The following is a 24425-nucleotide window of genomic DNA, read 5'->3' as shown; positions in this document are numbered from 1 at the left end:
AACAGACATTAAAATACCTGTTATTAAAATGACATAACTACATAAAATAGAAAAATCAATTCCTTTAAAGAAGAGCAATCCCATTAAATATGCTACTGACAAATTAACCTTAACTTGACATTGAGAAGTTTTGACAAGTTGTTAGCAATAAACTAGTTAGGTAATTTATAATAAAGCACTAATAACAATATATATTTTGCTCTATCAATTAGCAAAATGATGAATATTAATCAAGCCCAATTTTAAATATAACAACTAATTTAAAAAATGGCACCAGACACCAAGACACTACCTTATTTTTTTAAAAATTCTTTTATTGGTACATTTTAGGTATACAATACATTTACATTTTTCATTGAGAAACTGGACCTTTACATGATGCATCTTGGTTCTTATTTTTTTACCCATTCCCAGCCCTCCCTTCACCCCCTCCATGCTTCCCTATTTACAAAGACTTTGTTTCAATTTTTTTCCATTTCTCATCATTTTTCCTTTCCTTCTTTCCTTTCCACTGTCCCTCCCACTTCCCCTACCTCTTTGGACCTTTTCTTCCTATTTCGCTTATCAATTATTCTTTTTAATCATTGGTACATTTTAGGTATACAATATAATGACATTCTTCATTGGAAATTTGCACCTTTACATAATCTCCTTGGTTCTTATTTTTCCCACTTCCCCAGCCCTCCCTTCAACCCCTTCATTCCTCCCTATTTACAAAGACTTTGTTTCCATTTTTCCATTTTCACATATTAATTCCATTCCCTTCTTTCCTTTCCCCTACCCCTCCCACTTCCCCTTCCCCTTTGCCCCTTTTCTTCCTATTTCACATTATCTATTATACCTTTTAGTCCTTATTTACTTTCAGTTTCTCACACCAGAGAAACTATTCAGTATTTATACATGTGTGTCCTATTTATTTCACTTAAGATTATTGCCTCAATGTGCATCCATTTAGCTATAAATGTCTCTAATTTCTCATTTTTTATGGCTGAATAGTACTCCATATTATAAAAAAACCACATTTCCTTTACGCAGTCTCCAGTTGATGGGCATTTGAGCTGCTTCCAAGTTTTAGCTATTACAAATTGTGCTGCTATGAACATGGGTGCACATATATCACTGTGGTATGAGTCTTTTAATTCTTTGTGGATGATACCCAGCAGGGGAATAGCTGGGTCAAATGGGACTTGCTGTCCTCGTTCTTTGAGGTATCTCCATACTGATTTCCACAGTGCTTGCACCAGGCGACACTCCTACCAGCAGAAGAACAGGGTTCCTCTTTCCCCACGGCCCCACCAGCATTTGTAATTGGTTGATTTCATGATAGTAGCCATTCTTTCTGGAGTGAGGTGGAATCTCAGCATTGTTTTCATTTGCATCTCTACAAAGACCAGTGATGTTGAACATTTTTCATATGTTTATTTGTTATTTCTACTTCTTTGTTTGAGAAATGTCTGTTAATTTCAGATGCCCATTTTCAGATTGGGTCTTTAAATTTGGGAGGTCTGATCTTTTTAAGTTCTTTATAGATTCGAGATAGTAGGCCTTGGTCTGAGGAAGAACAGGTGAAGATGTTTTGCCACATTGTGGGTTGTATCTTCACACTGCTGGTGGTTTCTTTTGTTATGCAGAAGCTTTTTAATGAGAAGAGATCCCACTTGTTGACTGTTTGTGCTAGTTCACAGGCAACTGAGGTTTTGTTCATAAAATCTTTTCCTACACCTATGTCTTCAAGGGTTCTACCTAACCTCTGTTCTAGCTGGTTCAGCATTTCTATTTTAATATTTGGATCTTTAATCTATTTCGATTTTAGCTGAGTGCATGGTGAGAAATATAGGTCTAGCTTTAATCTTTGGCAAGTTCAAACCCAATTTTTCCAGCACCAATTATTAAAGAGGATCTCTTGCCTACAGTGAGGGTGTTTGGCTCCTTTACCAAAGATGAGATGGCTGAGTGTGTCTGGGGTTGTTTCTGCATCTTCTAATCTGCTCCACTGGTCCTCAGGTCTGCTGCTTTGCCAGTACCATGTTGTTTTTATCACAGTAGCTTTACAGGATAGTTTTAAGTTGGGAATTGTGATACCCCTTGCATGTCTCTGTTACCTAGAACTGCTTTTGCTATTTTAGGTCTCTTCTTGTTCCAAATGAATTTTTGGATTGTTTTCTCAAGGTTCGTAAAGTATGCTGCTGGGATCTCAATTGGAATTGCATTGAATCTATATAGAAGTCTTGGAAGCATGGCCATTTTCACTATATTAATCCTTCCTACCCAGGAGCAGGGGATGTCTGTCCATTTTCTGATATCATCTTCAATCTCTCTTTTCAGAATGCCATAGTTTTAAGAGAAGTCTTTGATTTCTTTCATTAGGTTGATTACGAGGTATTTCAATTTTTTGGATGCTAATGTGAAAGGAATTGTTTGTCCTATTTCTATCTTAGTGAGTCTGTTGTTCGTGTAGAGGAAAGCTATCGATTTTTGTGTGTTGACCTTATATCCAGCTACTTGACTGAATTGGCTTATTAAATCTAGAAGGCTTTTGGTGGAGTACTTGGGGTCTTCTATATAGAATATCATGTCATCTGCGAATAATGACAATTTGACTTCTTCATTTCCTATCTTTATTCCTTTTATTTCCTTCCCTTGTCTAATTGCCGAGGCTAATGTTTCCAAAACTATATTGAACAGGAGTGGTGATAGTGGACATCCTTGTCTTGTTCCTGATTTGAGTGTGAAGGATTTCAGTTTTTGACCATTTATTATGATACTGGCTGTTGGTTTTTCATAGATGGCTTCTATCAGTTTGAGGTAGAGACCATCTATTCCAATTTTTTGCAGGCTTTTTATCATGAATGCATGTTGGATTTTGTCAAATGCTTTTTCTGCATCTGTGGAGATGATCATATGGTTTTTGTCCTTGGCTCTATTGATATAGTGTATTACATTGATTGATTTTCATATATTGAATCATCCCTGCATCCCTGGGATGAATCCCACTTGATCAGAGGCTATGATCTTCTTGATGATCTTCTGCCTTCTATTTGCCAGTACCTTATTAAGAATTTTTGCATCTATGTTCATTAGTGAGACTGGCCTATAGTTCTCTTTTTCGGTTGGGTCTTTTTCTGCTTTGGGGATCAAGGTGATGCTTGCTTCCAGGAATGAATTTGGGAGTATTACTTCCTTTTCAATTTCATTGAAGAGTTTAAACAGTAGTGGCAGCAGTTCCTCTCTAAATATCTTGTAGAATTCAGCAGTGAAGCCATCAGGACCTTGGCTGTTCTTAGTTGGTAAGTTTTTAATTATGTTTTCAATTTCATTGGTTGATACTCGGTTGTTTAGAATTTTAAGTCTTCTTCGTTCAACTTTGGTAATTCATATGTATCTAGGAATCTGTCCATTTCTTCTGTGTTGTCCATCTTATTGGCGTATAGGTTCTGGAAGTAGGTATTGATGATCCTCTGGATTTCTGCTGGGTCTGTTGTAATTTCATCCTTTTCATTCCTAATTGCATGGATTTGGGCCTTTTCTTTCCTTTTTCTGACAAGGTTGGCTAAAGGTTTGTCAATTTTGTTTATTCTTTCAAAGAACCAACTTTTGGTTCATTGATTCTTTTGTATTGCTCTCTTAGTCTCCATTGAATTGATTTCTGGTCTGATCTTTATAATTTCCTCCCTTGTATGAGCTTTGAGGTTGTCCGGCTCTTCTTTTTCTAGAAGTTTGAGGTTCAGCATCAGGTGTTTTAATTGGCCTCGCTGTTTTCCTAATATGCGTATTCACTGCTATGAATTTCCCTCATAAGACTGCTTTCACTGTGTCCCATAGATTCCGATATGTTGTATTGTCATTGTCATTTAATTGAAGGAACTGTCTGATTTCTTCTTTGATTTCCTCTATGACCCATTGATTATTCAGAAGTTTGTTGTTCAATTTCCACATGTTTATGAAATTTTTAGAGTTTCTTTTGCTATGGATCTCCAATTTCATTGCACTATGGTCTGATAATATACAGGGGATAACTTCAATTCTTTTGCACTTACTTAAACATGTTCTATGTGTGAGTATGTGGTCTATTTTGGAGAATGACCCATGTGCAGCTGAGAAGAATGTGTATTCTGATTTTGTGGGGTGGAAGACTCTGTAAACATCTGTTAAGTTCATTTGTTCAAGAATTCGATTGAGTTCTAGTATTTCATTACTTAGTTTTAGCCTAGTTGATCTATATATTTGTGACAGTGGGGTGTTGAGGTCCCCCACTACAATTGTATTAGTGCATATATGACTTTTCATGTCCATATTTGTTTTATAGTTGGGCGCACTAGCATTTGGTGCATATATATTTATGATTGTTATCTGTTCCTCTTGGATTGTTCCCTTTACAAGGATGTAGTGTCCTTTTTTGTCTCTCTTAATCAGTGTTGGTTTGAAATCTACTTGATCTGCAAAGAGGATAGCTACTCCTGCTTTTTTTTTCAGGTTCCCGTCACATGGAATATTGTTTTCCACCCTTTAACTTTCAGACTATTTGTTTCATTTTGAATTAAGTATGTTTCTTGTATGCAGCATATTGTTGGATTTTACTTTCTGACCCATTCTGCCAGTGTATTTCTTTTGACTGGTGAATTCTGACCATTAACATTGATGGTTATTACTGATACGTACTCTCTTAGCATTGTCATGACTTTTTCTTTTTGTTGGATTTTCCGCCTTTACATTTAATTTCTTGTCGCACCCGATGGCTTCACTCTGGCTGGTGTTGCACCCGATTGGTTCATTCTGCTGGGCTTCCTGGGGTTGTGATCCTCATTGTCTTTTCCTAGGATATTGTCTGAAATGTGCTGGTTTGGTATTTGTGAAGTTCCTAAGGTGCTCTTTGTCAGGAAAGTATCTTATTTCTCCATCAATTTTGAAAGATAGTTTTGCAGGGTACATTAGTGTGGGTTGGAGGCTGTTTTCCATTTGGGCCTGGAATATGTCACTCCAAGCTTTTCTTTCCTTGATGGTGTGTGTTGAGAAGTCTGCTGTGATTCTAATGGGCTTTCCTTTGTATGTGATTTGTTTCTTTTCTCTAACTGCTTGTAGAACTTTGCTCTTCTGTTGAGTTTCTGGAATCTTAACAATTATATGCCTATGTGTAGATCTTTTTGATCAAGGTTAGTTGGAATCATATATGCCTCACTTATCTGTAATGTCAAATTCTTTTTCCCTGCTTGGGAAATTTTCTGCCATTACTTCTGTGAATAGTTTTTTTGTCATCTGCACTCTCTCCTGCTTCTTCTTTGACTCCAATCCATCTTATGTTATTCTTCTTTGCATCGTCTAGCATCTGCTGGATTGATTTCTCATGATCCCTTATAATTTTGAAGTAATTTTTCTTTTCCTGGTCACTAATTGCAATCTTATCTTCTATATCTGAAATTCTGTCCACACATTGGCTCATTCTGCTGGCCAGACTTTCAATGGAGCTTTTGATCTCCTGGAAATCTATTTGCATCTGTTTTATGGATTCTATTTGTTTCCTATGTTGGGATTCCATCATGTTCCTGAGCTCCTGTCTAGATTTATTAATCATGTCTTGTACTACAAGCACAATCTCTGCTGTTATCTGAGAAATTATTTCTGATGTTATTTTTTCCAGATCCTGTTTTGTTGCCAGTTCAGGGAGTCCAGGTGCTTGAGTATCAAAGTGTTCCATCTCATTTCCCTTTGGGGCTGCTGCAGGTGATCTGGAAGTCTGGTTGTGAAACTTGTTTACGTGTCTCTTATTTCAATGAGGTGGTGGGGTGCTGTTGGCGCCCATGTGGCTCACCTCCTCTGAGCTGGGAGTGGTGGGACAGCGGCTCAGAAGCTCCTTCCTCTGGGCTGCGAGCGGTGGGATGGACAGTGGCCCAGAAGCCCCTTCCTCTGTGCTAGGAGTGGTGGGATGGACGGCAGACCGTAAGTCCCTACCTCTAGGCCGGGATAGGCAGGAAGGATGGCAGCTAGGAAGCCCCTTCCTCTGGGCCAGGAGTGGTAGGATGGATGGTGGCCTGGAAGCACCTTCCTCTGGGCAGGGAGAGGCGGGAGGAATGGGGGCTAGGAAGCCCCTTCCTCTAGGCCGGGAGCAGTGGGATGGACAGCAGCTGGGAAGCCCCTTCCTCTGGGCTGGGAGCAGTGGGATGGACCTGCCTTATTGACCTTCCAGAAAAAGTAGTTCTTCTAGAAATAAGATTTAACTATGAAGAAAATAAGAAGTATATTCTCTAGAGTGGGAGTTCTTAATTCAAGAGTTAATAGATAAAGTTTCAGAGAAGATTCCTAAACCACCAAATATTTCACACCACTTTGAGTATGTTTGTTCCTTCTTTTTGATGGGGGGGGGGGGCGCGGACACAGATCCTGAGTTTTTATCTCAAAGGAATACACTATCTAGAAAAAAACTGAGGGCTGGGGATTTAGCTCAGTGGTTTCATTGCCTGCTGTGCAAGCGCAAGGACCCGAGTTCACTCCCTGGTACCTAAAAAAAAAAAAAAACAAAAGAAAAAAATTGAAAACTATTACACTTGGTTTTTGTTCTTTCAATCAATGGGAAATCTCCCACATGAAAAGGCAGAAATAATGGAAAGGCTAACTACTGAATTAATGTTTCAAACTCAGCAAATTATCCAAGGTTATTAATGTCAGTGCCACATTCCCAACCTGTGACACTATGTGCACAGTAAACTTGAATAGGTAATGTTGGGAATATTTCATAGTAAGATCTATTTAATGAAAAAAGGTAAACTAAATACCTAACCACTCTCTAATTTTATTAAGGTAAAAGTCATTAATGATGTAACTGACAATAGGCTTATTTAAAAACACCAAAAGTTCCTCCCTGTTAAGTTCACCACCTCCCAAAATAACCCAGAACTTAATATGAAACAAAAGTCTCCAAAGGCAAGAAAGTTAGCTAAATTTTTAAACCCTGTTCAGTAGACAAATGGTCAAGTCTCATAATTTCAAGGTGCTTTTCAGAAGATATTGCATAATTACTTCAATAATAAAAATAAATGTATACTATACAGTAGGCCCCATTCTTCACAGTTTAGCTTTCCACAGTTTCAGCTACCCAGAGTCAATGCAGTCTGAAAATATTAAATGGAAAATTACAGGCATAAACAATTCATAAGTCTTAAATTGCAGGCCAATCTGAATAGTGTGATGAAATCTTGTGCCAAATTGGTCAGTAGAACAAATCCACAGTACCCAGTTATTAGTCACTTAGTAGCCATCTCAGTTATCAGACAGACTGTCAAAGCAGGAATCACAGTGCCTATATTCAAGTAAACTCCATACAGCAGCCTAACAGTGAGTCACAATCCTACATCATTCAACTTTATATGACTTTATCATGCAGGTATTTTATCATCTTACACCATAATAAGAAAAAAGGTGAGTACAATATTGTAAGACATTTTTAGAGACAGCAAGAGTGAAAGAGATAGAACACTGACAACTTTTATTATAGTATATTGTTATACTTGTCTGATTTTATTATTGTTGCTGTTCATCTCTTACTGGGCCTAATTTATATATTAAGCTTTATCTTCAGTATGTATACACAGGAAAAAACAGCAGACAAAGGGTTTGGGATTATCTGAGGTTTCATTCATCTAACTGGAGGATCTTAGACTATACTCCTTGTAAATAAGTTGGGACTACTGTATAGTGTCATATATAATAAATATAAATTGTATAGCAAGTCTAATATAAAATAATAAACTATATTTATCAGATTAGATCTCTAAGGAATCACTTTTTAGACAGGATTCCAAATTTACTTTTTCTCTCTTTGAGCACTCTAAAACTAACAATGTTTAAAATATCTATAATAAAATACTTGTTATATCAAAGGACACAATATTATATAGAAAATAATTACAAATAAAGATTAAAGAAATAAAATATCTCTAACACAAAGTGATAACCATAGAGACACTATCTAAAGAGCCCTGAACAAGACATGAAAACTGTAATTAATCCACAAATCTCACCTTTATTCCATCAATCATTTCACTATAGTTGTTCTAAGAACAGTTAAAGTAATAGAAGGCTCAGAAGTATAGTTGATTTCCTGGAATTAAGAAACGCATTTTACAAAAAACACTTTTCTCCTCTTAAAAATTTGCTATTATACAGTTACAAACTGTGGTACCCAAGAGACAAGACTTCTGCCCTCCAAGACTACCACTCAATTTTTTATTTCTATACATACAATTCATTTTAAGAAATAAGGACGAAGTTGAGCTACAGTGACTATTTTTCCATAGAAATAAACTTTCCATGGCTGAATTTTTAAAATACAGATCAGATCAAGGATGCCCTATTATGATATGTGAAGCTTGAAAATGTAAAAAGCTTGGTAGCAAGGTAGGCTTTGCCAACAATAAAAGATGCCAGGATAAGAATGAAATCCTTAAGGGGTTCTTAATGTTACCTATGAATACGGAACCAGATGACAGATCTTTCCTAACAATATTGCTACATATACTCCAGATAAAGCAGGCAATATAAAATATTTTTCTAATCAAGTTTGATCTCATAAATGATACAATTATTATCAGTAAGAGGCTGTTCTTCACAATAGTGTAAGTATTATTTCTACTGTCCTTCCTGCATCACAGAATTTGTTGGGTAGAAAGCCATTTAAGAAAGGAGAACTCAAGAGTCTATCTCACTAGATTCTTCTGTCTCAAAAGCTTGAGTTCATATTATTATTATAATTTTTTTGAGACACAGTCTTGCTATGTAGTTCAGGCTGACCTTGGACTCTTGACAATCCTCCTGCCTCAGCCTTCTGAGTGCTGGGATTCCAGATGCATACAATCATGCCCAGTTTTATGTATATTTTTGAAATTCTGTCAAATGTTGTGGCCAATAAAAATATTTTTAGAATACCAAGTAATCATAGCTATGAAAAGAATGCTAGGAATTCTACCTGGCAAATATAGGATGCAACAGATCCGTCTTATATCTACTATCTTTGTACCATATTAAGGGTTGGTTGGCTGTACCAGAAAGGAATAAATCATATATCTGGGAACAAGTATTATGTGGCTTAAACAGGGCTGGATCCATAAATCACAGAGTGATTTCATCAAATGATTAAAATTATACTGCATTCTATATGACCTTTTAGATAAATGCAGGGCAAGTCCTAGGATTTTTATTTTTTCAGGCAAATAAGTAGATAAGAAATGTTTCTTAGAAAACATTTAAACAGTTCTCTAAAATATGGTGGTATATACTACATCAATTCCTAGCTGATATCACTTTTCCTAAAGTAGTGAGACTCTGATGGTAGTTCCTTTTCAATCAAGACAAATACCATTACCTAAAGCATTCACAGACTCTATTCTTCAGAATATTATGTTTTAATGAAAGACAACATAAAATCAAAATCTACAACTGAACTATGTACACAGCAGAAGGACTATACTAGGGAAGACCTCAGACCAGGGAGAGAAGGGACTAGGAAGAAAGATGAAGGTAGCTTCCTAGATTGTGCAATCCATAGGCATTCTTTTCTGTGACACAGTGACAAAACATCTTTCAATTTGTGCATGCATGTGTGTGTGTGTGTGTGTTTATCTGTGTGTGTGCATGTGTATGCACCTCAATGAGTCCAGGAAGGCTTCTGAGGCCATCTTAGCTCCTACTAGTTGCTTAGTTACCTCACTGGCCATATTCCAAGGGCAACAAGCCCTGCTTTCATAAGATGACCCCTAAACTTCAGAAAACATATTTCTGCAGCTATATCTCACTCCTCCTTTCCCTCTGCTGCAAGATATTATCCAATGTCAGATCTCAGCTTTGACCATGATGGCTCCGGCTCCAGCTTTTATTTTTTTGTTTTTGTTTTTTTTTTTGGAACTAGGGATTGAACTCGGGGCCTTGCACTAGCAAGGCAGGTGCCGGAACCACTGAGCTAAATCCCAGGCCCCTCAGCTCCAACTTTTAGAATTTAGCAGTGGTATCTAACTTTTATGTAGCCTGTTTGTGCTGGTGCTTTCTGGAGCCTGTTGCTGCTCTGGTCCTTCTTCAGCTCCTCTCAGGCACTCAGTGAGGTCAGATTTCAGTTACTTAAGGTAGTATTTCAGAGTTTTTCTCTGTCTTCTAAAAATGGAATTTTTGCAGTTTCTTTTCTTTTCCTAGATGTTGTACATGTTTTATAATAGAAAAAAAGAAGACCTTTCATGTTAAACTATAAGCTTCAGGTTTCGACAATAACATGAGGCAGCCCTAAGCCTTGCTCTGAAGAAAGAAATCTGAAAGGTGGCTAGACCACACAGTTCACTTCTTCAAAGCATACAGGATTAAATTATTTATATTTATTTAATGAATAACTTGCTAATGTCTACAACCTCTGGAGAAAAGAAGAAGAAATCTTGATTTATAAATATTTATCTTTAAATATTATGAAAATTTTAAAAATATTACGAAGATTAGGAAAGAAGACAATCCTGTGCTGGGACACTAACAATTTCTAAAGTAGACTGAGGCTGAATGGGAGGGGAAAATACAAAGAAGGAAAATAATGAGACTTCCAGGAAGACGGTGGAGTGGAGAACAGTAGAGAAAAAAAAAACTTCTCCAACATTTGGTGTCCAGATGCTGGAATATGGCAACGTGAGGGAGAGACATAGGAGGGAGGAGATTCTCCAGGACCCAGCAAGGATCTGAAGCGAGAACTGAAGCCAACAAACAAAAGCCAAAAGAAAGACTTCAATGAAGAAGGTGGCAAGCAGCACTTTCTCCCTTCCATGACTCACTGTGCGGGAAGGGCAGCTCAAACCTGCAGGTGCATAGTGACTACTGTCGACCCCAGAGGCCTCCACAGAGCAACAAACCAGTGGAATGGAGCAGTGGACGTGGCTGGTATGTTATCTGGGTTCAGACATTCCCCAAGGGACTGCAATTGGCCAACAGCCACCTTGGAGAGGGGTCAACTGAGCTCGAAACTGACAGCAGCTGTGGGTTGGCTCCATCAGGGTGAGGCAGAACCCAGTTCAAGTTGGTAGGAGGTCAAGGAGCCAAATTCAAGCCGGCAAGAGGCACATGGAGAGTTGCAAGCTGAAAAAAAAAGGGGGGTGGTTTCAGCCTCATAGCCAGAAACCAGCCTGAGCTTCAGAACTAAAGGTGCAGCCTTGCTGGGATTATCCACTACCATGCCATAAAGCTATGGCTGGCTTTTTGGGGATTAATCAACACAGATCTGGACTATGTCTGCCCACTATGTCTACCAGTGAAAGTAGAGACACGACTTTTTTTCTTATTCTCTTCTTTTTTGTTTTCTTTTTTCTGGATTGTCTGTTCTTATTTTTATTTAAGTGTGAACATTGCTTCTAGGTTACTGTTGTTGTTGTTCTTTTCTGTTCTTGATTTTATTTCTTCCTTTTCTTTTTCTCCTGTCTTCTTCACCAGTTTTCCAAAGTTTGCATAATCTTCCTTTGTCCTCCAGCCTTGTTTCTAAACTCTTCCTCTTCTTCTATTTCCTTCCCCCTTTCAAATTTTCTCCCGAGAGTAAAATCACCATACTGAGGGCACATTTATAGTATACAATTTTCTGGTTTGTTTTAGCTTTTGTCATATAACCACAAATCTAGCTCACAGGGTTAAGGGTGGAAACTGTTACTACAGTTTTTTTCTAGGCTGTGTTTGATGCTACGGTTACTGCTGACTGTACTACTTTAGCAAAGGTGACATTAATTGTTCTAATCAGTTGTTCTTCCTGGTAAGCCAAGACTGAGAATGCCTAAGGGTCATAAACAACACTATAGGTCAGTTCCAAAAAACCAGGGGTTAGGCCAAATAGGCAGCAACTTCTCATCCCCAACAGACTCAAAAGCCAAAAGCCAGCTACACAAGGAAGACACTTCTGAGATATTTCTGAGAAGTAGGATTCTAAATACTAGAAATAAAGTTATCTGCCATGAACAATTTACAAGCAGGAATTAAACAAACAAACAAAAAAAATGAGAAGGCATTTAACCAAGATGCAACCCCAAACTTCCAGCTCACCAAAGGCAAACCCAGGGAACAATGAGGTGGAACTATTTGAAAGTCAGCCACATGGATTCTCTGAATTGGTAACAATGGAAGTAACAAAGGAGATGAATGAGGCTCTAAAAATATCAAATCAGAAATAGTTTTTCAGATAACTACAGAGATGGTGACCATAATGAAAGAAGACATGGTTAGTGACTCTCGAGCAAATGAAGATAAAAAATTACAGGAGCTTAGGAAAATGATGGAAACCATGAATGCCCAACATAGAAAAGAAATGGAATTCATAAAATGATTCAAACAGATATCCAGGAAATTAAAAATTCCATTGAAAGTATACGCAGCAGAATGAGCCAATGTGAGGACAGAATATCAGATACAGAAGCTAAGACTGCTGTTAGTGATCATGAAAAAGATTTCTTAAAAATAGCAAGGGACCATGAAAAATCAATCCAACTAGGTAATACAAAGAAGAATAACATAAGACTGATCAGAGTCAAGGAAAAAGAAGGAAATAGTCCAAACAACATAAAAAACCTGTTCACAAAGGTTTTGGAAAAAACTTCCCAAGCAGGGAAAAAGAATTTGACGTACAGATAAGTGAGGGATACAGAACTCCAATTAGCCATGATATAAAAAAAAACCCTACATCAAGGCATATAATAATCAAGATTCTAGAAATTCACCACAAGAAAAGAACATTAAAAGCTGTTAGAGAAAAGAAACACATCACCTATAAAGGAAAGCCCAAGAGAATCACAGCAGAGTTCTCAATACGAACTCTAGGGAGTGAAATATTTCAACCCCTAAAAGAAAACAACCTCAAACTCAGATTGATCAACCCATAAAACTATCTTTCAGAACTGATGGAGAAGTAAGGTATTTCCATGACAAAGAACACCAAAAGAAATTCATGATCACCAAATCAGCACTCCAAAATGTTCTGAACCCAGAAAAAAGCAGGGGTAGCTATTCTATTTGAAGACAAAGTGGATTTCGAGCCAAGATTAAGAGAGACAAAGAAGGTCACTACATCTTTGTAAAGGGAACAATCCAAGAAAAAGAGGTAACAATTGTAAATATATATGCACCAAATATTAATGCACCCAACTATATAAAACAAAAATGAATGGACATGAAAATCAAATAAGCACTAAAACAATTTTAATGGAGGACATCAATATCCCATTGTTACAAATAGGTTAACTAGAAAAAAGACAAGTATCAGAACTGAAACAAACTTTTTTTTTTTTTGGTACGGGGGATTGAACTCAGGACCTCAAGCTTGAGAGGCAGGTGGTGGCACCACTGAGCTAAATCTCCGGTCCTGAAACAAACTTTTGAACAAATGGAATAAGCAGATGTCTACAGTGTTCCGCCTCACAATATCAGAATACACATTCTTCTCAGCTGCACATGAGACATTCTCCAAAATAGACACATACTAGCTCAAACAACAGGCTTAAGTAAATCCAAAGGGACTGAAATTATCCCATGATATTATTAGACCACAGTGCAATGAAATTGGAAATCAATGGCAAAAGAAACAAGAACTGCATAAACACACAGAAATTAAACAACATCCTCCTGAACAACCAATGGTTCACAAATGAAATAAAAGAAGTTAGACAGTTTTGATAACCAAATCCAGTAGCATAGCTCGATACAAAGTCAACACTCAAACATCAATAGCATTCCTGGACACAAATAACAAACTCACTGAGAGGGCAATTAGGGAAATAACACCCTTCACGACAGCATTTAAAAAAAAAAAATGTAGGAATCAATCCATCAAAGGAAGTAAATGACCTTTACATGGAAAACTACAGTACTCTGAAAAAGGATATCAAAGAGGATGTCAGAAAATGGAAAGATAGCTTTTGTTCTTGGGTAGGAAGAACCAATATAGTGAAAATGCCATACCCCCAAAATTACTATACAGATTTAATGCAATCTCAATCAAAATACTAATAGTATATCTCAAAGAATTAGAGAAAATAATCCTAAAATTTATTTGGAACCAGAAGAGACCTAGAATAGCAAAAGCAATTCTGGGCAACAGAGACATGACGGGTATCAGAATCCCCAACCTGAAACAGTACTAAAAAGCCACTCTGATAAAAACAGCATGGCACTGGCAAAGAAACAGACCTGAAGATCAGTGGAATAGATTAGAAGATGCAGAAACAACTCCAGGCACATTCAGCCACCTCATCTTTGACAAAGGAGCCAAAACCCATCACTGGAAAAAAGGTAGCTTCTTCAATAAATGGTGCTGGAAAAACTGGTTTTCCACATGCTGAAGATTAAAACTAGACTCTTATCTTTCACCATGCACTAAACAAATCAAAATGGATCAAAGATCTAAATATTAAAACAGAAACACTGAATGTACTAGAAGAAAGAATAGGTAGAACTTTTGAATATATTGGTGTAGGCAAAGACTTTATGAACAAAACCTCAATTATATAGAAAATATCATAAAGCATCAACAACTGGAATCTCATATTATTAAAAGGCTTTTCCACAGCAAAAGAAACCACCAACAGAGTGAAAAGACAACCTACAGTGTGAGAAAAAATTCCTCCAGCTGTTGCTCAGACAAAGGACTAATATATAGAATATATAAAGAACAACAACAACAAAAAATAAATCAGATCCCCCCCCCCCAAATTTAAAGACCCAACTCATAAATGGGCGTCTGAAATGAATAGACACTTCTCAGATGAAGCAGAAATGGCAAATGTTCACATCATTGGTCATTTAAGACATGCAAATTAAAACAACATTGAGATTCCATCTCACTCCAGAAAGAATGGCTGTTACCAAGAAATCAACCAATAACAAATGCTGGCAGAGCTGTGAGGAAAAGGAACACTTCTACACTGTTGGTGGGAGTGTAGACTGGTAAAAGCACTGTCGAAATCGGTGTGAAGATGCCTCAAAAAACTAAAACTAGAGGGTCCATTCGACCCAGCTATTCTCCTTGTTGGTAGCTTCTGAAAGAATGAAAAGCATCATACCACAGTAATAAAGGCACACCCATGTTTTTAGTGGCACAGTACATAGTAGCTAAATCTTGGAAACAGCCCAAATGTCCATCAACCGACAAATAGACGAAGATGTGTTTTTAAAAAATATACAGTGGAGTATTACTGTGTCATAAAGGAAAGCCTGAGACATTTCTAGCTAAATGGATGCACCTTGAGACCATACTCTTAAGTGATATAAATTGGATACACGTTTAAATACCACACTGTTTCTCTGGTGTGAGAAACTGAAAGTGGAAACAAGGAGCAAAATGTGTTATAGATATTGGGAAAAGGGAAGAAAATGTTGAAAGGAGAAGAGGAATGAGGGAGGGGTAAGGGGGAAAGAAAAAAGGGACAAAAAAGATAACAGAAGGAAAAACTGGAAACAAAGCTTTTGTAAATAAGGAAGGGAAGAGGAGTCAAAGGGAGGGGAGGGGAATGGGAAAAAAGCAGCAAGATATATCATATACAGGTACAATTTCCCTATGATGAATCTTATCATTAGGTATATCTAAAATGTACCAATAAATGTTTGACTTAAAAAAAACAAGAAGGCAAATGAGGCCAAGACAGGTACACCTGAGCAGTTCTTAGAATTTAGCTAAGCTGTGGTTTTCCAATTCAAATATTCACTAGAAGTTTCAGGATCATATATATCAGTATGGTCTAACAGAAACTACATGTATATACTTATTAAATAGCACATTGGAAACCAGGAAAAGGATGGAATCAATGTATTTTACTGAACTGAATATTCCAAATCATCATCATTTCCATATGAAGGTTATTCATGAGATATTCTACAGTTCTTTTTTTGTGTCAAGTATTCAAGATCTTGTATTTTAGACTTACAGCACATCATGTATCAGACAAGCAACAGCCAGCCACAGCTGGTGCCTACCATATTGGAGAGTACAAACATAAAGTAAGAAAATGATTTGTTCATTCAGCAACATGACCTGAACAAAAATTTTCAAAGAACACAAATAAACAAAGAAGAAATTTGATTGTAACTCAATGTATAATCTATTATACCCATTACAGTTGGTGGAAAAAACTGCTAATTTGTTGCCTGCCCCAAAGAAAACTACCTATGAAACTAGGGTGAATCAGAGCCCTGCCACTAAAACCTATCACCAGGCACCAGTGAGGTAAGTTAGAATATGGAGACGCTATACAGTAAGGAAACCTCTTGAGCCCAGAGGTTATACTCTCCTCGTGGAAAGACCTATTCTAATCTCATATTTCTTTCATTTAAATCAAACAAGTAATCTTGTCATTTGTGCATCTTGACTTTTTATGATCTATATGATATACATACATCAACAACTTAGTTTAGTTTAGTTTTAAAGCTAACAATTTTAACCAAATTTTACAGTCAGCTTACTATTTCTCTATAATACATTTTTCTTAGTCTCGTACTGTTACAAAAATAAGCACATTGCCAAGCAAAAGTTATGCTAGATACTGTAAATAGCATATTGTTTATACACAAATGAATGAAAATTGCTTGGTGATTTTTTTGAAAGTTTTTCTTTCAGTAATGCAAAGTGTACTTTCCATTATGCATTTATAATTAACAATTTGATAAGTAAGTTTCACTACAAAGTCAATACAAAAGTAATTTCTACTCAGTCTATGTCATACCACAGCCAGACTTCCCAAATAGTTTGGTCTAAAAATAACGAGATTTTATTATACCTATTTATTTAAATGGACAATATGTTGTCTCAAGGTGTATTAGTAAGATTGCTCATTGTTACAACACAATACCTGACACCCACAACTAAAGGAGAACAAATTTAACTTGGCTCACCGTTTCAGAGGATTCAGTACATGGTCAGCTGGATCCAAAGCAGAAAGATGATGGTAGAAGGGCATGGCTGAGCAAAGCTACTTAGCTCATGGCAGCCAGGAAGCAGAGAAGCGGAAAAGTACCAGAGAGGAAGGGGCAAGAAACCAGACATTAAAAAAAAGAAACCAGACATAGTACCCAGGTCATGGCTCCATGACCCACTCAGATATACATACTCCAAAGTTTTCTTCACCAATCCCCCAGGTAGATTCCAAAGCCAATCAAGTTGATACCCTAAATGCCACAAAAGGATACGATTATTGTCTTTATTTGCCTCAAAAAAGGCAACAAAGCATAAGCAATTAAAAGGTGACACTTATATTAAAATATTCTTTTATCAAACCCTGCATTTTAATTATTCTTCAGAACTTTTACAAGCATAGTATCTGAGACTCTTCTCTTTTTTAAATACTGCCTTATAACCACATTGATCTAAATAATTAAGTACAAACTGTTCCTAACTACTGGTAAGTAGAGATCTCCACAAAATAAATGATCCCTAAAAGGATATATTTCCATTGAATAATAAATCTAAATACTTTGTACTTCCTAATTTTATGTAAATGTAAGGAAAACAAAATGACAACAACTAAAAGAAACTTTCACAGAAAAAAAGGTGTATGCTCTCTTTTTTGTGCAAGAAAAAGTTACACAGGCTTCCAAAGATGGAAAATTTAAAATTAGGAAATGTATTTCACAGTGAATTCTAAAGTCAGTCTTACTAATTGAATTTTGCTTAAAATTAAGAGCCCAGATATTACTAAAGTAATATTTTAAATGTTTTCTTGAGTAGAATTAGAAATCCTTTCTAATGATACAATATATTTTCAAATACAAACAATTCCACTTTCCTTCATTATTTCTAACTTTAAATAGAAAATCCAGTCTTATTTTTGAGTCATTAGAAACAAGTTTAATCTTTTAAATTCCAGCCTTTTAATATTTTGTAAGTCCAAACTATTAATATTTCATCCAAATGAATCCCTAATGCTTCACTTTTTAATTATAGCATTGACATTTACAAATTTGTTTTCTAATAATCATCGATTAAGAGTATATACTGCAGGAGGGTGGAGTATAGCTCAGTGGTAGAGCACTTTGCTTAGCATGTGCAAGGCCCTGGGTTTAATCCCCAGCACCATTTAAGAAAAACAGACAGAAAGAGGAAGAAATGGGGAAAAATATATTCTACAAACTTAGTTATTTTTAATTTTTTAATAATTGCACACTATTAATTATTTAGAAACACCTAAAGCTACCTTACCAAAAGCTAGATATGCCTACAGAGCTTAGCCCCAGTGCTACATACTCTTGCAGAGTTTAGCTCTAATACTGATGATCTATGGAATCCAGTCTATATATTCAAACACATATTCTAAGCAATGCAGTTACAATCCAGTAACATCATGTAACATATTGTATTACTGGTTCTATATTAATGAACTAATCTTTGGGTAGTACTTTATAGACTCAGTTCACGTACATTATATCTCACTTAGTCTATATCACAATTATATGCAATTCTGCTTAATGAACTCTAACATTATCAACTTACTGTGGATAACTATTAATCTGGTAAATCTTAATTAATTTAACAGACTTCAGGTAGCATGTTCATATCTACTTGCATAGAGTCTATCTTTACCACCAAGGAGTTCATATCAAGGTTTTTTTTTTTTTTTTACAAACACAAATACTTAAGCTACAGCAATCATACTTTTAAACACCCAAGTGGGTAAACCATTAAAAGCACAGATAATAGCACTATTCATTGGTTCATTTATTCATCATTTTTTTTTTTTTTCTTTTGGTACCAGGGATCGAACTCGGGACCTTTCGCTTGCGAGGCAGGTGGCAGAACCACTGAGCTAAATCCCCGGCCCTTATTTATATTTTTTGAGCACCTTCTGTGTGGTGGGCATTGTTGTGACTGGACTGGATATCTAAATGGTATTTTACTGGAATGGAATTTACATTTATAAGTAAATATAACCTATTTTTACATTTATTTTCACCATAGGAAAGTAAAAGATTCCTGGGGAAATGAAATCTTAATAATTCAACCAGTTGAAATAAACTATGAGTATATAATTTAACAGTCCCAAGACAGGCAACCTGTCACACATACACATTAAAGGACTGGATATCAGATAGAAATCACATTTTGATCTTTCTTTAGGGAACTAAATTTAATTCAAAACACATTTTTGGGAATAGGCAAGGTGAGGGTTAAGTAAATCCTATAATACCAGACAAAATACAAAATGCTAATAACAAAAAAAATATTAAGACTTCAAAGGTGCAAAGAACTGGTTTAGACTTAGGGAACAAAATTCATAATAATTTGGTTTCATTATATGCCTTCCAAATCTCAGATAACTGAAATATGGGCTTTAATTTTTAAATTTCTTTAGTGTTACTTCAAACTGGGTCATTTTAAAGAATTATTATCTGTGTCTATCTTATATTGACTAGAATTTTAACAATGGAGTACAAAAAGAGACTCATCTTAAAAAAAAAAAAAAAGACCTACACACACAAAAGGAATCTCAGCTGAGTACAGTGTCACAGTTCAGATACTCAGGAAACTTGGGCAAGAGGGTTGCCTGAACACAAAATTTGGGACAGCCTGGGCAGCACAGCAAGATTCTGACGGAAGGAAGGAAGGGAGGAAGGGAGGGGAGACAGAGAGCTAGAGGGAGGGAGGAAAGGGGGAGGGAGGGAGGAGAGAGAGGGAGAGGGAGACAGGGAGAGAGAGATAGAGAGAGAGAGAAAGAGAGAGAGAGAGAGAGAGACTAATATCAAGATTCTAATTCCCTAAGATAATACTGCAAATATATTTCCATGATCAATGTATTTAGCAGAGTAAGACCTAAATCTGGAATTCAGGCCTTTGGTCTACAATGATAATTTTTTGCCAACATATTATAACGAATTGCTGAAAAACAAAAGCTTGTCTTTAAGTTATAGACTACATGTTTATGTCCTGCCAAGTCATATTGACACCCTAAGCTTCAATGAGACCGTCTGAGTAGGTAGGCCATAACCCTTTCAAACATAATAAAGTCATCAGGATGAAGGTCTTGTAAGAAGAGATACAGAGCTCTTCCTTTCTCTTTGCCATGTGAGGATGCAATGACAAGGCAAACCACTTGTAAACTAGAAAGCAGGCCCTCACCAGAATCCAATATTATCATCTTAATCTTAGACTTCCTGCCCTCTAGAAGTATGAAAAATAAATTTATGTCACTCAATCTATGTTTTTTATTACAGCATCCCAAACTAACACTATATTTAGATAAATATTTCATGTTAACAGTTCTCAGTTCTCAAATACAGAATAAAATTTAAATCGATTTCTAAGTTCCAATTTAATTTATGCAGTAGTATTCTTTCACATGGTAGCATCTGGTTTGTGAGACCATAAGAAACTTCATAAGCCTTGTATTGTACATGTATAACATATAAACTGTAGATACATACATTTAATGGCAAGTATATGCACTATATTTATGTTTGTTTACACATCTGTTTTTTTAAATTATAAAAAATGAAGTTGTTTTATTTTGGAATAATTGCCATGTTTCTTACTGAGGAGGAAAAAACTTTCTGAAATTACTGTCGTATGCTATGGGCTTTTTATTATGCTACATGTGAAAGAAGGGATATGATAATGATGAAGCATTCTTGATGCATCAGACTGAAAAATTAGATATTTACGGACTATGTCTGAAATTGGAGTTTTTTTCCCCTTGCTCTCATTGTGAAAGATGTATAAATTTAATTTGGTTACTGTCTTGGTCTGTTGGACTAAGCACAGGATAATGGTAAAAAAAATGTTTAAGAGTTCCAATCTTGATCTATTGTTCCAGCTCTAATCTCAATTCACTGAATGCTCTTGGATAAGTCATCAACTAAATGAATTCTCTCAATTTCCTCATCTGTAAAATGGAAATAATGGCCCAACCACCTAAAGATTTAATTAGCAACTGAGTAGAGTACTGTAAAAGAGAAAATGAAAATGTTCAGCAATTTCAAGTCATTATTCAAACTGAAAAAATTTACACATTTTTAAAACTCCAAACTGAATAGCATTTCTTGAAAGATCACCTGACTCATTTGACCTTCATCTTTTAGAGCACAGAATACGTTCAAAATCAGTGATAATTTAAAGTTTATAATAGAACCCTGTCACAGACTCACCAGCTCCACAAATCACCTGTGCTTTTGTAATAAAAAAAGAAGTTCATTTTACCTAAGCACAAAAGAACAATTAAATGATTAACTAAGATGAATTTTATGTAAAAGAATCAGTTTGTAGTAGCAGAAATGATACTAAAAGACTGAAACTATCATTCAATACACTTTATCTTTCCTTCTCTAAATTATGTTTACTAGAAAGTATTAAATGATTAAAAAGTATAAAAGATATAAGCCTCATCCAGCTGTCCCTAGTGGTGCCACTTTATATAAACATAGTACATTATCAAAACAAAAAAATTAATACAATTAATTGATATCATTAATTAGACTGCAACTTTGAACTGAAATACATGATTCAGACTCTGGTATAAATGTATTAGACTGGTTACCAGGAAAATTTCAGATTTAAACTGCTTCTTTAAACTTGATTACAGTACCTTAATACGTGCATTCTAAATATTTGAATGATTTTCAAAACTATCTCTAATCTGTTACCTTTGTAATAATACTTCACATATTTAGTATTATCCACTAACTTCTGTTTTCTCTGTGCAATTTAGGGAAAAAATTGAGCATTTATTTTGTAGGATAGCTTTTTATCTATACAGTTTGAGTATCCCTTATCCAAAACGCTTGGGACTTTAGTTGCATAACTTTCAAAGTTTTGGATTTCAGATTTCAAATTTTCAGATTTTGGATGGTCAATCTGAACTAGAAAGTCTCTGAAATACAAGGATACTTGTCTTTTGATGTATACAGCAAAGATCTATGTTTAACAAAATGTTTGATTTCTTTTAAAAATATGTAATTAGTACTTCTCTCTCTACTGGCACCAAATCATATATTACTATAAAAAGTTAAAAAAGAAATTCATGGGCCAGGGATTTAGCTCAGTGGTGCTGCCGCCTGCCTCGCAAGTGCAAGGTCCAGAGTTCTATCCCCGGTACCAAAAAAAAACAACAACAACAACAACAAAAAAGAAATTCACAGATGACCTTACAGATTATCTTTGTCATTCTTTTAGTTTTAATTGGTTAATTGGTTCAGCTGTCAGATCATTTTTGTATTTCTTAGTACTAGGGACTGAACCCAGGACTTTCAGACTATGAGCTACATCCTTAACCCTTTTTTAACTTTTTCTTTTTGAGACAGAATCTCCCTAAGTCACTTAGACTGGGGTTGAACTTGAGGCCCTCCTGCTTCAGCCTCCCAAAGTGTTGAGAATACAGGCATGAGTGTCATTTATCAGACTTTCTATCCACTGTGCATCTCCAGGCTGTCACTAGGTACACAGTAAAGAATAAAGGGCTATCTCTACTCTGGCTAGCAGCAGAGGAGGACTAAAACCTTGGCTGATCTCAATTCATCATCTAATGACCTTCTGTTACATTATAGTCTCAAAATTCAATTACAGAGCATTCATTTGCCAACAATGGTGCATGTTACTATTATAATAGTAATTATAATATTAAATATATATTATAATATATATAATTATAATATTAAATATATATTAAATATAATATAATATAACATATTATAATAGAAGATCCTAAATAGAGCAGACCCTTGACTTCGAACTTGGTTCTAAGTCACTACAGCTGAGATCTGGATATTTACCTGGATACATACTATAGATAACAAGAGGCAGATGAATCTCCCATTAACCTAATTAACCTAAGTTGTTCGTGTATCAGGCCAGTCGTAACTTGAGGGTCCACTATATAAAAGTTAAATTTTTCTATACTTATTAAAAACTGGATAGTGTTACTATGCTATGGTTCTTATGAGAATTATTAAATCTATACTTTGTTCAAGGCCTTTACATATTTTGCTTTGCTATATCTAACCTTTATAATGAAAAAAAATTTTCATCACAGCCTTTCCATCATCATTTTTTAGTCACGATTTCTTTGCCCACACCCAAACACACATAGTAGTTTAACACTTTAATCTCTAATGTTTCACACAATACACCACTTCTTTGGAAACATTTCCCTGATTTATTGTTCTCATTTGGCCCTGGACTTAAATTTAATTAGAAACAGTGACAAGATACTTATCTTCCCCCTCAGCCTTAATAATAAAGTACTTATTATTAATTTTTTCATTCAGAGATTTTAGTTGCCCAGGCTGTTAATATGTATTTGCTTATGTTATTAAGGAAGCTGAAATTAGAAAGAGAATTTTCACGATCATTTCTGAAGAAAAATACTATCAAAGTATTAGGAAGTTGGTCGTCACTTAGGCAAATATAGAAGTACTCCTCCTTTAAAAAAAAAAGTAAATCTGAGCCAGTAGTATTTAATATTTGTTAAAGGTGAACCAATTTCTAGCTGACAAACACTTCTGAAATGGGAAAAACTGTTGACTAAACAACTGCAAATTTTAAATTCATGTGCCAATAATAAAGGCAGTATCATGTTTTCTATGTTAGTTCAAACTTCAGATGATGTGGTCTCTCCTGAACCTCCTTCCCTCTTTGGAAGTTTCCATTTAATATATGCATTTTATTGGCTCCTCTGCTCTTGACACCTCTTAAATATAGGCATTCCCCCAAGTTTTACCCACAAATGTTATCTATCCTAGGCAATTTAATTCACTTGGATGGTTTTTAACACATATAAATGTATCACTTCTATATCTAGCTTTAATCTAAACTGCTTTGTAAATTCCAAATTAATATATGCCACAACTTGGTGAGCAATTCTGATATACATCAAACTTAACCTATCTAAAACTAAATTCATATGCTCTCACCCTGTTTTAATCCACCCTTCTTATGACACTTATGTTGGAGATCCCAGCTTTTCTAAGAGAGGAAATGAGTTTTTTTCCTTACCCTTGGCAAATCTCTCCTTTAAAAAAAAAGTTTTCATTTAATGTATTCCTTCAAAAACAAAATTTTCCCAAGGCCTTATCCATCTCTTTTCTGTCTTTTGCTTATAGCTCATTTTCTACATCCTCCATAGCTCTTCTATATGCAAATCTGACTACTTTTTTTACTTGCTCAAATCTCTCATTGAATTCCTCAAATATAGAAGATAATGATTGAACTCCTTAGAATCCCTGTCCCCTGCCTAGTACTGAAACCGCATTGTAACAACCTTCCTTACAGTCTAAGGTCCAAAAATAATGAGCTACCCACAGTCTTTACAATATCCCACATTATTTCATATCTCTGCTGCTTTTACACATTCCATACTGCCTGGAAATACCTTTCCACCAGGTCTACCTGATGATTTCCCCTATTTATCCTTCAAAATCAGCTCCTATATTCCCTCACTTGGGAAGAATTCTGATGTTCCCTT

At 35.7% G+C, this 24425-nt stretch overlaps 1 protein-coding gene across 4 annotated transcripts in view; it reads right to left on the bottom strand.

The window, feature by feature from the left end:
• Rngtt (RNA guanylyltransferase and 5'-phosphatase) overlaps positions 1 to 24425 on the bottom strand; it is a 314302-nt gene that overhangs the window by 79293 nt on the left and 210584 nt on the right. The window contains exon 14 of one of the 4 annotated variants that reach the window (XM_021240736.2): positions 294 to 11091. The exons of the other annotated variants lie outside the window; for them this stretch is intronic. Coding sequence (XP_021096395.1) covers positions 11058 to 11091 — 34 coding nt within the window. The 3' untranslated portion in view covers positions 294 to 11057. Of the gene's footprint in view, positions 1 to 293; positions 11092 to 24425 lie in introns of those variants that run through there. 4 annotated transcript variants of the gene reach the window in all.

The sequence above is a fragment of the Heterocephalus glaber genome, unplaced genomic scaffold (assembly GCF_053883595.1).
Source record: "Heterocephalus glaber isolate CG9 unplaced genomic scaffold, H.glaber_assembly_v1.0 deba00001523, whole genome shotgun sequence".
Taxonomy (NCBI): Eukaryota; Metazoa; Chordata; class Mammalia; order Rodentia; family Bathyergidae; genus Heterocephalus; species Heterocephalus glaber.
This window is presented reverse-complemented; position numbering and strand designations above follow the sequence as displayed.